This window comes from Pezoporus occidentalis, unplaced genomic scaffold (assembly GCF_034315485.1).
Source record: "Pezoporus occidentalis ecotype Australia unplaced genomic scaffold, CSIRO_AGI_Poc_V1 ctg38, whole genome shotgun sequence".
In the NCBI taxonomy this organism is placed as follows: domain Eukaryota; kingdom Metazoa; phylum Chordata; class Aves; order Psittaciformes; family Psittacidae; genus Pezoporus; species Pezoporus occidentalis.
In genome coordinates this window covers 6830600-6843397 of record NW_026915702.1, presented here as the reverse complement: position 1 = coordinate 6843397, position 12798 = coordinate 6830600, and the positions used below count along the sequence as shown (strand labels likewise).

The following is a 12798-nucleotide window of genomic DNA, read 5'->3' as shown; positions in this document are numbered from 1 at the left end:
TTGCCATTGAGAAGAAAAACACTGACAACACTGACTGAAAGAGCGAACTGCTGAGATACAGTTTTCCAAGTTAACTTACTGCCTTCTGGTCCAGTTGTCCATGACAGTGCCCCAGGAGTGAAGAGAATGTCCGTCCGCCATTGGATCATGGTGCTGATCAGAGTAGACTGGGTAGTTTGACACAGTGTCATGGGCTGGATTGTCCTTTAGGAAATGAAGTCACAGACAGCAAGGTCAGAGGGTAAAAAGGAGGCTAGATCTTAACTTGTGCCATGTAACAGCAATTCAATAGTGACAAAACTAGTATTAGCTTTCAGTAATTTCCTCTAAAGCTTTAAGGTAGAATGTTACATTTAGGGCTCAATTGCTCTGTCTGGAAAGGACACTACAGAAAGCATTGTGGGTCAGTGAATTAATTTAAAAGACTGTTAAGTAACACTGGCTTGTATTCCTAGTCTTTGCACTGACTTCATTATGACCTTGAATTTTAGAAGTTAATATGTTTTATTGTATGGTATTGAAAGATTAGGATTTCTTATTTAAGATGATGATTTAAGTTACATCTCATTTAAGATGTAACTTACTTGATCATCATTCTCTTTATCAGCAGTGTACTGAGTGTAGCTTTTTATCTTTGCATGATGATTTTCAGTGATTTTCTTTAAAAATATGCAGTCTCTATCCTAAGCTGCTCAAATTAAGAGTAGTCTTAGAAAATGTTGAAGCTGAAAGGACTGCATTACTTTGGAAGACACTAACTAAACATCTCAAATAAAGGAGAAGGAGGCAATTCTCATTCTACATGAACTTTCTTAAAAACCTTCTGTTTTGAAACCTAGTGCCCAGGATTAAATGTTTAAGTTGTTATTATTTCCTCCTTATACCTCTCTTGCATCTGTTTTTGGTTTTGTTTGTATTTTTTTTTAACTTTTGAATGTTGCATAGAAGAGAAGCCTCCACTTACATTAAAATAACCTTGTAATTTCAAGCTATATGTTACCATATATGGGATATCTGGGTACCCTGTAGCATGTATGAGGCTTGGTGTGTTCCAAACATTGCCACTGGCAAAATTATCTTCTTCAATCCACTGGATAATGTAACTCTTATATCAGCACATCCTGCAGAAAAGAAGCTGAGGATAGGTGATATTAATTCTGAAACACAGTCAAAAGTCAGTGAATGCGTTGCATATAGAATCACTTGAAAATCAATGGAATGAAAACTCTATGTAACAGGAATATTTTAAACTAAATGCAGTGTATCTTTACCGTCCACTGTTTGAATGAAATTGCAGCTGTTCCTATGACATGACCTTAGGCAATGCACACTCCTGAGGAATGAGCTTTCTTTATGTTGTTTTTTCTGTACGTTATCCTTTGCTTGATCCTAAGTTGATCCGTGATACAAAGAACATATAGTAAGTACTAAGAGAATAATTCAGTGTTTCACACTCTGGGGTACAACAGGGTCTTCCTGGTAATGTGCAGAAGTTCCAACAGAAAGAGGCTTCTGTGCATGATCTTACACCATGTGCCAATCCACAGAACAAAGAAAGAATCATTGCTGTATTTAACACAGAATCATTCAGAATGTTGCCTTCTGATTTAGTTTTGGGATGGATTCTGATTCTTTCCTTACATATTTCAGTTTTACAGGAGATTCAAAGTTAGCTTCTAGTATGCGCTATGTGGAGACCCAGTCTATGCAGATCGGAGCTTCATATATGATACAGTTCAACTTGGTGATGGGCTGCGATCAGGCGTTTACTCCTCATATGGACAACCAGGTGAAACTGGAGTACTCCACCAACCATGGCCTCACGTGGCATCTTGTTCAGGAGGTGAGGCTGGAAGCGGAGACCTTTGTCTTCTGCAAACTGTTTATACAGATTTCACCTGAAGTATACTTGTGGCATTGAACAAAGGAAGATGTTTTCCTCATTCCGCTTTCTGTAAAGAAATTCTCAGTTGGAATCATCAAAATTACTAACATAAATATTTAAACTGTTATTCATGATATTTGGAAGAAAGGTGTCTGAGAGCCTGAAACACAGAACTGTGACAGAAATGAACCAAGGTTGAGAAAATAACTGGGCCACAATTAGACAGAGCTACAGAGTAATGGCCAAGATCTTTGCTGTGCTATTGCTTTGTTTTTCAACGTAAAATGCATCTACTGTTCCCTGGCATTTAAATGGATAGAAATTCTTTCTGCCCTTGTGCACAGCCATTTCATAAATGGAAAGCACATTCCTTTGGGGGATTTAATGTAGAATGTTTCATCTCCCACCCCTGGTTCAAACACAGTCCAAGGCTGTAATGACTGTCTGTTTCCCAGTCTCTGCTATAAGTGCAAATAGCAGTGCTGGCTGCTATTTCCCTGTGTGGTTCAGCCGTGTCTTAGCACAAATGTCAATAGTGCATTTGGCCATAATTTGCACTTTTTTTTCCCCTCCTATATGACAAACTGGACTTTCCCTGGCCTCAGGGTGAGCTAAGCAAGGTCCTCCGGCTGCCCCTAAGCAGGTTCAGGGGTGTCAGGGAACTTGTCCTGGTGCCTTTTCACTGCCTGCTCTCAAGGCTCAAAGAGGGATTTGAACATCCAGTCCCACATCTTCTATGAGCAATGAAAGCATTATTGTTACCTTTTGCCTTGCTGTGTTTTGCCACATTTACTTTTGATGGGCAGGGTAGAGAAATGGCAAAAACTGAATTTTAAAACTGTCTACATCCAAGTAATGCTTTCTTACTTTAAAGAGAATTCTGAGGAAACCTATAAATACTGTGTGTTCAGGTGATGTTTGTGTCTTTTATACCTGCAGGCATCATCATGGTGCCTAAGAATAGTTCCTAGCGGTGGGTGTTTGGAGTTTGTCCTTGCCATCAAGATCATTTGCCTTCAGATATTAGTGTTCATTTCCTCTCTCATTGGAGCTGAGTTCAGAGAGAAGAACTTGCAACCAAACCATTTTTCTCACACCACCCATGTTGCAGTGATAAAAGACTAATAGAGATAGCTATTTGTGGTATATTTCAAGGACATAATCTGGTAAATACACAAAACACTAATTAATTAAAGTGTTTGAAAGTTTTGTTTGAAAGTTTTGTTTGCTGCGTGAGCACTGATCAGATCCTGTTTTGTAAGTTCTCTTAGGGGAGATGAATCAATGAGAAATGTTTGAAAATTGCTGAAAAGGATATTAAGCCTTTAGAAAATCTATTAAAAATCACCACAACCAGACAAAAACCAACAGAATAAGCTATCAGATCCTCATTTAATACTCTTAAGATATTTGAGCAATACATATCTATGAAAAATAGTGTCATATCTCTCAGAGAGGTAGAGACGGTCAGGAGGAACTCTGCTGTGGCAGTAGTGGCAGAAGGGACTCTCTGGATGGGTAGCTAGAAAAAGAACACACAGGTTGGTAATAACACTTTATTAATACTTCATCGAAACCATAGCACAAGAATTTTGGATGCTGTTCTGGCAATGTATAAATAGATGAAGGGAATATTGCAGAAAAAAATGGAGTAATATGGGAAGGGCAGCTCTAGAAAACGGTAAGAGTCTGTTGGGATAATGGACTTAATTATATTTTATATAAAAAATGTAATAATGATCAGATTTTGTAACAAGAAAAAAGAAAATTGAGAGAACAGGCCTCTCTAAGAATCTGAGTTAAATGCAGAAAGAATCATAGAAGCAGCAAGGGGGAATTTACACCACTTGCTATAGGTGTCAAAGGTAATACAGCTGCAGAGCATGGTAAGGGCCTCTGGAGGCAAATTCATTAGACCATGGTTGGCTGCTCTTGTGTGGCTGTGTTCCTACTCTGCTTCCCACTGCAGCTGGAGGAAGTGGGGGAAGCCAGCAGCTCCAGGCAAAAGATTGAAAGTAGGTCTCTAAAATGACTGGTACAGTAGTCTTTCATAGGCTTATTCCATACTAGACTTGTAGACTTTGTAGTCATCCCTAGATGCTGGGCTGAGAATAGTGAGATAAATGAGGTAGACATCCTCATGGGGGAAAACAGCACATTCCTAGTTACCAATGCTGAATTCTTTAAGTGTGTTATATGACTTATCCTGAATTGTACTACCTTTATTTTTCTGAGACATTTCTCTACATCATGCCAGGATTTTCCTGCTTCTGTGTCTTTCAATCCAACATCTGGACCCTGGCACACTCCTGCTTCTAGAGTGTTTAATCCTTGCTTCTGTTGCCAATACTTCCTCAATATTAAATCTGGTTTTGAAATGTTTTACTTCAAGGAATGTCTTCCCAGTATGCCGAGCTGTCAGGAGTTTACATCAGCAAGTATTTACCACTCCAGCGAATTTACTCAGTGGAGGAGAATCACCGTCCTTTTACCACAGAAGACTTGGTGAGCATTTTGTTCATCTTTTTAATTCTTTTAGGGGGAGATGCAGATAAATCATCTACTTTCAAACTACTATGACAAAGATCAAGCCCTCCGTAAATCATATTTAAGCTGGTGGGTTGGGTGCCAGGGTACCAGGGCTGACCCAGTTGCAAGTATGTAACATAAAATACATTCCTTATATAATTAGAGAATGAAATGTTGGTGAAGTCACCAGAAACTATTGTTTAGGATTGTTTTTAATACATGCTGTGACTCTTCTAATAGAGTTCAGACCTTTTCAAAAATAGTGGCACTTGTCTGTAAATGCCCCACTAAAGGAAGGCTTTATTTTGCACATTCCTTATTGTTTACATCTTCAGACCAAAGCCTTGTATAAACAATAACTAATGATTCATTTCTGGGAATTTTTACCTTTTGTTTCTTTTTATAGCATGTCTTCAAAAATAACATTCTCTTCTGCAAAAAAAAAAGCAACAGAAATAATCAGAAAGCCCAACATTATTCATCTTACTGTAAACCAAACTTGTTTTGCCTGCCCTAACGTTTTTATTTATTTAACTGTATGACATCTTCCATTATTTGTTTTTAGAGTGTTATTCTAACACACAAATAAGAAGTTGACATAAACCTCAATAATCTTCAGGGCTTCCTGAATTCCTTATATTATTCCAATTAGAGCTACACTTTGATTATGTTTGACCTGAATCCATCACAGCAATTGCATGAGAGCTTGCGGAGATTAAGTTATCATTGTATTTCTCTGTCCTTCATCATTTTTATGCAGTCTCCACTGCCTCAACACAACTTATTTCTATCAACCAACCCACAATAATACCTTCTTTCAAAAGGTCATTTTTACTGCCAATATTCAGGATTTCCCATTCCCAGGCAAAACATCAGGGGCAAATATTGAATCCTTAAAGTGTATCAGGTCAGATAATACCAAATGGAACAAGTAAATCTATGAAAAACTGCTTCGTAATTAGATTATAATGTACTAAATTTTATACGCCATTATGTGCCACCAGCTGTAAAATCTGTGGCTCACATAGGCATTTAGGAGTTTTAAAAGTGTCTATGATTTTGCATGTTATACTCTAAAGTAGATTGTTAGTTTTAAATTTATTTCTAAGATATATACTGTACTCAAAGTTGTTACTATTATATACTGTACAGTTGATAATACGAACATTGTGGGCTTTTTTTCTTTAGGGTCTAATAATTCTCCTCGGTGTATGAGGTGACAGAAGCAAATAATTCCATTTTAATTTAGGAGACAGTGGGGAGAAACTATGCTGAAATAATAGCTGGCTTCCTGTTTTGTACTGCGCACAAATCATAAATATTTCACACTCTGTCTTATATCTGAAGGGATTCCCGTCTGTTAGCAGAGTTGTTTGTAATTAAGGTACAAATTACCACTGAACATTATTTTGTCCTTCATAAAACACACCTTCAGAATGACTGTGTTGTTGTATGGCATAATGGGGGTAAAGAGGAAGGATGGCCACGTTACCCACCAAAGCAGCCCAGCACACCAGATGCATCTCAGACATTTTCCCTCTATTTTCCCTCCTTTCCACTGGCAAGGAGCAGACTGAGAACTCAGTCGTGCTTTGGGTTGAGACTGGGAGGGGATTTTTTTGTATTTTTAAGGTGTGTTTACTAACAGAGGGCAAGTTCCTGCCTTTACAAACTTGGGGGTTACTGGTGAACATTTAATGTGCAGATCTCATCTGCTAGCCTGGCTACACAGAGGGCATCAATCCAGGGGGCTGGTAGTGAACATGCTCCATACGGTTCTCTTCAGGGCACCCGCCTTCTCCTCTCCCTTACCCACCTGCACTCCTCTGCAGCAGCTACGCATGGGATAAAACTTAGTAATGACCAGAAGGAACAGTGCAATGGGAAGAGCCAGGTCTTCTGCATTCCCAAAACAGGGATGATGGGGAGGGGGCTCTGGGGACTTTCCTTCTGGCTCAGCCCCACAGCCTGCCCTGTGCTTACTGCTCAGGGAGACAAACCACCTAAAGAAGGACTCAGGTCCTGGGCTTGAGATCTCATTAGCCTTGCTCTGGCCCGTGACAGTCTCAACATGCCCTCGCACCTCTGCACAGCCCTGCTGTGATTGTTGGAGTTTTCATCCCTGCATGCACAGCTCTTTGTTGAGGGTTTACACCTTGGGTGCGCAGCATCAGGCTGCGGTGCTGTGCTCATGCAAGCAGAAAATAGTTCATAACAGCACTTATTTCTCTTGTAAAACTTTCTGGGTGTGATGGTGTTTCTGCACATCTGTAGATGTTCTGCATCTGGCAAGTGTGAGTTTACAAGGTCCCTGTGTTATCCAAGATTTTGGATGCTAGGAAATCTTCTGCAACAGTGAGACTTGTACTGAAGAACTGGAATGTATGCACCTGGTTGCTGAAATTGTATTGTACTTGAACTGAACATTTCTAACACTGATGAAAATTAATTCCAGTTTTATGGGAGGCATTTACATATGAACAGGGCTTAATGAGATACAAGCAGCTGTCAGTTGCCGACTTCATAAACAAATCAGCACCTAATGACTGAATGAGAGTTTCAGGATAATTGGGTAAATGTAATTATGGTAACTCAGAAGGTAGCAAATGCAATTTCATCAGCTACAAATTTGCATCACATCGTGAGGTTTCTTAATATCAAGAGAGAAGACAATGATTTTATTTAGCTCACATATCTGAAATATTTCGCAGCAGAAAGAACATAATTTCACTGGCAACACTTCTGGGATATGATTTCCTTATGCTTATGTAAAATGTCACACAACAGCAGTGACTTTTATTTGACATCAACCTGACTTAGATATAATGTCATCAGAAAGCCAGATTGCCTTCCAGTAGCATTGAAAAAAGAGAGATTGGACCTGGGGAGGTTTATTTTGCTTGTAATAAAATGCTTTCATGACTCGTCAATATGGTGCGGTGTCCAAGTGGTGACTGTCCAGAAAACCAGTATTTTATCACTGAGAATGCAGCTGACACTCAGCTCCTTATTCTCTTTTCTTAATTAACATGGCTTTTTAAAATTGTCGGTTACCATTTTTAACAGCATAATCCTCTTAAGCTGTTGTTACCTTGAGGTGCAGAGCGGCCGTGGAAAGCTTTCAAAAACAGTGAGCAGGACCAGCTTTTCAGCAGCATTGATTTAGCAATTGTGAATTCAGCCTAACGTGTCATCCCTTGCCCAGAGAGGAATCTGAATCCATGAGACCTCTTGTTGCCCACAGCCATGTGATGACCCCTTCACCACCCGGCTGGGTGGGAAGGTGAGGGCATCCCCTTGCCTTTCTGTAGCTTGGAGGCTGTGGGATTTCCCACAACAGGGAAGCTGTCCCTGGGGAAGAGCTCTGTTTGTCTGCAGTTAGAAACAACCACAGCTCTCTAGGATGTGGCTCCCTGGAGACCATCCCCAGCCGCCCAGCTGATACACACACCTCTGTTTCAGCCACATGTTCATCTCCAGGCAGCAATGCAACTCCTCCCTTCCTCCCCTCTCCTTAAATGAGGGAAACAAATCTCCTGCCATCTCTGCATTCATATGGGGAGCTTCTAACTAATGAACAGAGCTGAGCTGGGAACAGTCCCACAGTGGTGCTGCACAGGGGTTGTCTTGGTAGGATTTCAGGTGTTGTGCTCCCCTGGGCACAGAGGTGTACTTTATTACACCCACAGGTAGGCTCTCCCTACTGTTTTGTAGGGTAGGTGTGAGCCTGGTGCCCCAAAATCAGCTGCGGTTCAGCCACACAGCCACCCTACAACAACATTCACACCCAGCAGGAACCAGCGAGTGGCTGAGAAATGCTATTGATGCTGGAGCTAGCAGAACTGGGAACTGTTCAGGGAGCACCACCACTTGTTGGGACACTGTGAGTCTTCCACAGGATGGTGAAATTTCCCCTGTATCACTGTAATTCCCACCCCAGTTTTCTTGTGCTGGGAGGTAATGCAGGGGGAGGTTCACCTGCTCTAATACCTTTCTTTGCTTTAGTATTGTTATTTTCCTCAGCACATGTGAGAGCTAACACCAGTCACTACTGCTCTTTTGGAGCACACAGTCTCTGTCAGGGCTCTCTGTGGTGCCATTGATGCTCTGTAGCAAGCATAATACCATCACTGAGGTGATGTGCTGGCTTCAGAGCACTCCAGAAATGAACAGTAAATAATGGTGGTGAATATTGACTGTCCATTGTTCCTATGCAAGCTTAAGAAGTCCTTCGTGTGCATATTACTGGCATTGTGCACTTTTAATGGGTAATTCATAGCTCTTGTAATGTAACCCATCAGTAGATTGTATCCTGAGGGAGTATTTAGTGGCAGATCTAGCACTGCATATTAGTTTTGCATGCTGTAAGAATGCTTACATTATTCGCAATACCAAGCAGATACTTAAAACAGGGGGAAAAGCTGATTTCAATTAAAAATAAAGCCCTTGTCAGCTTAATGTGTTTTTTGAGGGAGTTCAAAAGTGGTATTTTAAAAATTTCTCCAAGCATGTGATAAACTGATCTTTGCATGCTTCTAGTATGTGACTGCTTGGCTAAGTGCTCTGCCATACTGTCCATTCTAGCTGCAGAGGCCTCTATTCAATTTTTCACATCCTTTCGTGTGAGCAAGGTGACTCAGACACCTTTACAATATTCATTTTAATAGGTCTTATTCTACATAAATTTTTAGGGGTGGGGCAAAGAGCTTTTTCTTTCAAATTAGGGTACTAGCATTATATCTGTGCCATCATAATGTAGCCATATGGCTGAGAAACAAGCTAGGAAAGAAGCTCCTACTTCTTGTAGGAACCTGCTGCTTCTCATTCTCAGCCTTCCTGACCAGCCCTTGGCCAGGCACAGGCCTGTCCCTGTTTAAAGTCTGATTTTTGTATTGTCCACAGTCAGCCCTGCTTTCCCTGTCCATCCTCTCCACAGCTCTGTGACCCAGCCTCAGTGCCCACATTGCCCCCACCACACCATTATTTCCCAGACCCATCATGCAGCCAGGATGGCCCCTTTTGCTTTGTCACAGTGAATGATTTCACACCTTTGTTTCACTTCATTTGCAATATATTTTTCTTAATCTCATTCTGACATAAGCATGGACTGGAGGGTTCCTGTGCCCACCAAATGGGAGTTGCCACTATCAACACCTGTAACCTGTTGGATGCGCACAGGTTGGCAGGGCAGCTTGGAAAGACTCCATGGCAACAAATATTACTCTTCTCATGATGCAGTTTCTTCCCCAGCCTTGGTTTTTGAGGGTGGTGGATGTCAGGCTGGGTTTGGCTAGCAGCAGTCACTTGGCATGGAAAATGTCATTGTCACATTGGACAACCTCCTAGAGGACCAACATCAAGCAGCATCAAGAGGGCCAACATCAAGATATTTGCAATACCTACTTGATATTGCAAATTGTTTTACAGCATTCAGGGTGAATAATGTTAACCTTACTCCACTACAATAAAGAAAGCCAAAGCTGTTGAAAAACTATTTAACTAGAAAGAAGAAACCACAGTGAGGTTTTCCATTTGAAGAATATTACACATGCCCAGACCTTAGCTATATATAGGCAAGTAATTTAATCTACTCATTCCCTACAACAAACCTGGGGTGTTACAGATTCTGTTTGAGTAGTTGGCTACAAGCAAGCTCTTTAAGCTCTTTGCAATGTGGAATAAAAATAGGTACTATGAAATAGGATTTTGTCAAAAACTTGTGATCGCAATGCCACCAGTGGTACGTGAGCAAAATCTAGTTTGGAATCATCCCGACAAAAAGAAATTTCTATTACCAATCAAAACCAGTCAACTATTGTTGAATGGAAATAACAGTATACAAAGGGGAGAAACACACTCAACAACTTTATCAGAAGAAACCTTTATATGTAACTTACAGCCTGTTAACTGTGACCAAAGATATAAAAATCACAGTCATGTCCTAGACCCATCTTTCTAGTTTTGCAACCAGTGACCCTCCCAGATGGCACTCAGTAAAAATCCAATAACATTCATTGACAGGTTTATCATAAAATAATGTACAAAGTTCCTGTAACACGTATGCAGCCTTCCTCAGAAATGCCATTAATGACTGGAAAGTCCATTATATCGCCCTGTGCAGCCAGTGGTATCATCTAGTTCATTTACTAAAATCTTTAGTTGTGCCAGTCTTTGCAGGCTGGGCTGTGATTGTGATATCAACTTTATTTTTTATAGCTGCATTTTATCTTTTTTTTCCTACAGCTCTGTACAGAATCACAAATTAAAGCATTGTTATTGGTTTTAAGGTCCAGCGCCACACGTTTCCGCTGGAGTCAGTGCTACTACACAGCCCAAGATGAATGGGCCTTAGACAACATCTACATTGGACAGCAGTGTCCCAACATGTGCAGCGGACATGGCTGGTGTGACCACGGTGTTTGCAGGTATAAAACCTTTGCCAGTTCCTCTTAACAATGGTCTTCTGATACTTCAGGTATCCTACCATTTTGCATCCTTTGGGTGTGGCTAGTTTTGGTGGGGCAGAGAAGGGAGAGAGGGCTGTTGTTCTTACTTTTAGTTTCAACATTAACAAATGAAAGTATTATAGGGAGTTAGACCATTCATGCAACATTAACAGCTGGTTACTCCACACACCTCTCTGTCCAAGAACCCATAACCTTGCCAAATCATAGAATCATAGAATAGTTAGGGTTGGAAAGGACCTTAAGATCATCTAGTTCCAACCCCCCTACCCTGGGCAGGGACACCTCACACTAAACCATATCACCCAAGGCCTCATCCAACTTGGTCTTGAACACTGCCAGGGATGGAGCATTCACAACCTCCCTGGGCAACCTATTCCAGTGCCTCACGACCCTAACAGGAAAGAATTTCCTTCTTATATCCAATCTAAACTTCCCCTGTTTAAGTTTTAACCCGTTACCCAGGCATTGAAAGAGCTTTCAGTGACATAGCGCTTCACTGCTACAGGTGTCCTGATGGCCTCTCGAGCACTTTGCACAACCAGGGACCAGCTCAGTCCTGGAGCTGTTTTGCTGGATCAGAAGGACCCTAGGGACCAGTTCAGCACTACTTGGCAGCCACTGTCATCCTGGGTGCAACACCAAAGGCACAGACTGCTGCCTGCCAATGTCAAACCTTCTGTATACCACAGGGTATTTTAGAAATAAGATACAGCTTTTTTATCCAGCTACTCTAGATCATTTTCAGGATCCTGAAGTAATTGTCAGTGTCAAATGAAGTCTTTAACAGCTTCTTACATTTACACTTCCTTCCAGGTGTGATTTGGGGTTTCGGGGTACTGAATGTCAGCCTGAAAATCCCCTTCCTTCGACCATCATGTCTGATTTTGAGAACCCAGAAAGCCTGAAGACAGAGTGGCAGGAAATTATTGGGGGAGAGGTTGTCAAGCCTGAGGAAGGCTGTGGGGTCATCTCATCTGGCTCCTCGCTCTACTTCAACAAGGTACTAAACGAGGGATAGGAGATTGGGAAAGGCATGTACTGCAGGTTTGAATGGAGCACAATGTGCTTGCATGGCAACAAAACAGAAGGGGGCAGAAAGCTGCATGTAGTATGAGAAGTGCATTAAACAGCGCAGCTGTGCTCTGCAGGTAAAGAACAAATCAACCAAAAGAGATAAGGGAAGGACTCGTGCATTATGTATTCAAGAAATACCAGCTGTAATGGAAGGAAGTAAATTGCCAGTGTGCTGGGAAGTGTGTAGATTCATACTGTCTTAATTGTGCATTTTCTGTTGTAAGACTCAGTGCTTTCTCAACATCCAGCAGCTCCCATTTGTTTAGTCTGTACAGTTCTGGGTGAAGGATGGAGATGCTTGTTTCTCTTTCCAGGGGACAAGCAGCTTAATTTGAGGTCACAGGATGAAAACTAGTGAAAAAATGACTTTTGGGAAGTGGTTAGCCTGTAGGAGGTTACTCTTTTGTATAACTTGGATGCTTTGCAGACAAAAATAATAGAGTAGGAAAGAGATATGGGGAATTCTGCTAATTAATATCAATTATAACTAAAATAAAAATAAATCTTTCTAACCAGATGTAGGATTGTGGGTTGTAATTACATATGTATTTTTTATTGTTGCTCCTTAGATCTAGTACTGGGTTTGGTTTTGTTCTTAATTGAAAGGAAGAGTTTAAATGCAGCTATGTGCTTCTCTTTTAAAGGTTTGATCAAACTGCCACTGCTGTCATGAGAGCCAGATCAGTCCCAGAAGAATAACTCAATATGCAACGCTGTGTAATTGCGTGTTGTTTACCTCATTACAAAAATCTAACCCATGAAATAATTTTCAGCACTCCTATGTAGTCTCACATCCAGCTCCCCTGGAAATGTAGCTCTGCACTGAAAATTTCATAATAGACC

General features: G+C 41.0%; 1 protein-coding gene across 1 annotated transcript in view; it reads left to right on the top strand.

The window, feature by feature from the left end:
• The window catches only part of RELN (reelin), a 282373-nt gene that overhangs the window by 195373 nt on the left and 74202 nt on the right, over nt 1-12798 (top strand). The window contains exons 21-24 of the mRNA XM_062632047.1: nt 1651-1843; nt 4278-4390; nt 10702-10839; nt 11695-11881. Coding sequence (XP_062488031.1) covers nt 1651-1843; nt 4278-4390; nt 10702-10839; nt 11695-11881 — 631 coding nt within the window. The remainder of the gene's footprint in view (nt 1-1650; nt 1844-4277; nt 4391-10701; nt 10840-11694; nt 11882-12798) is intronic.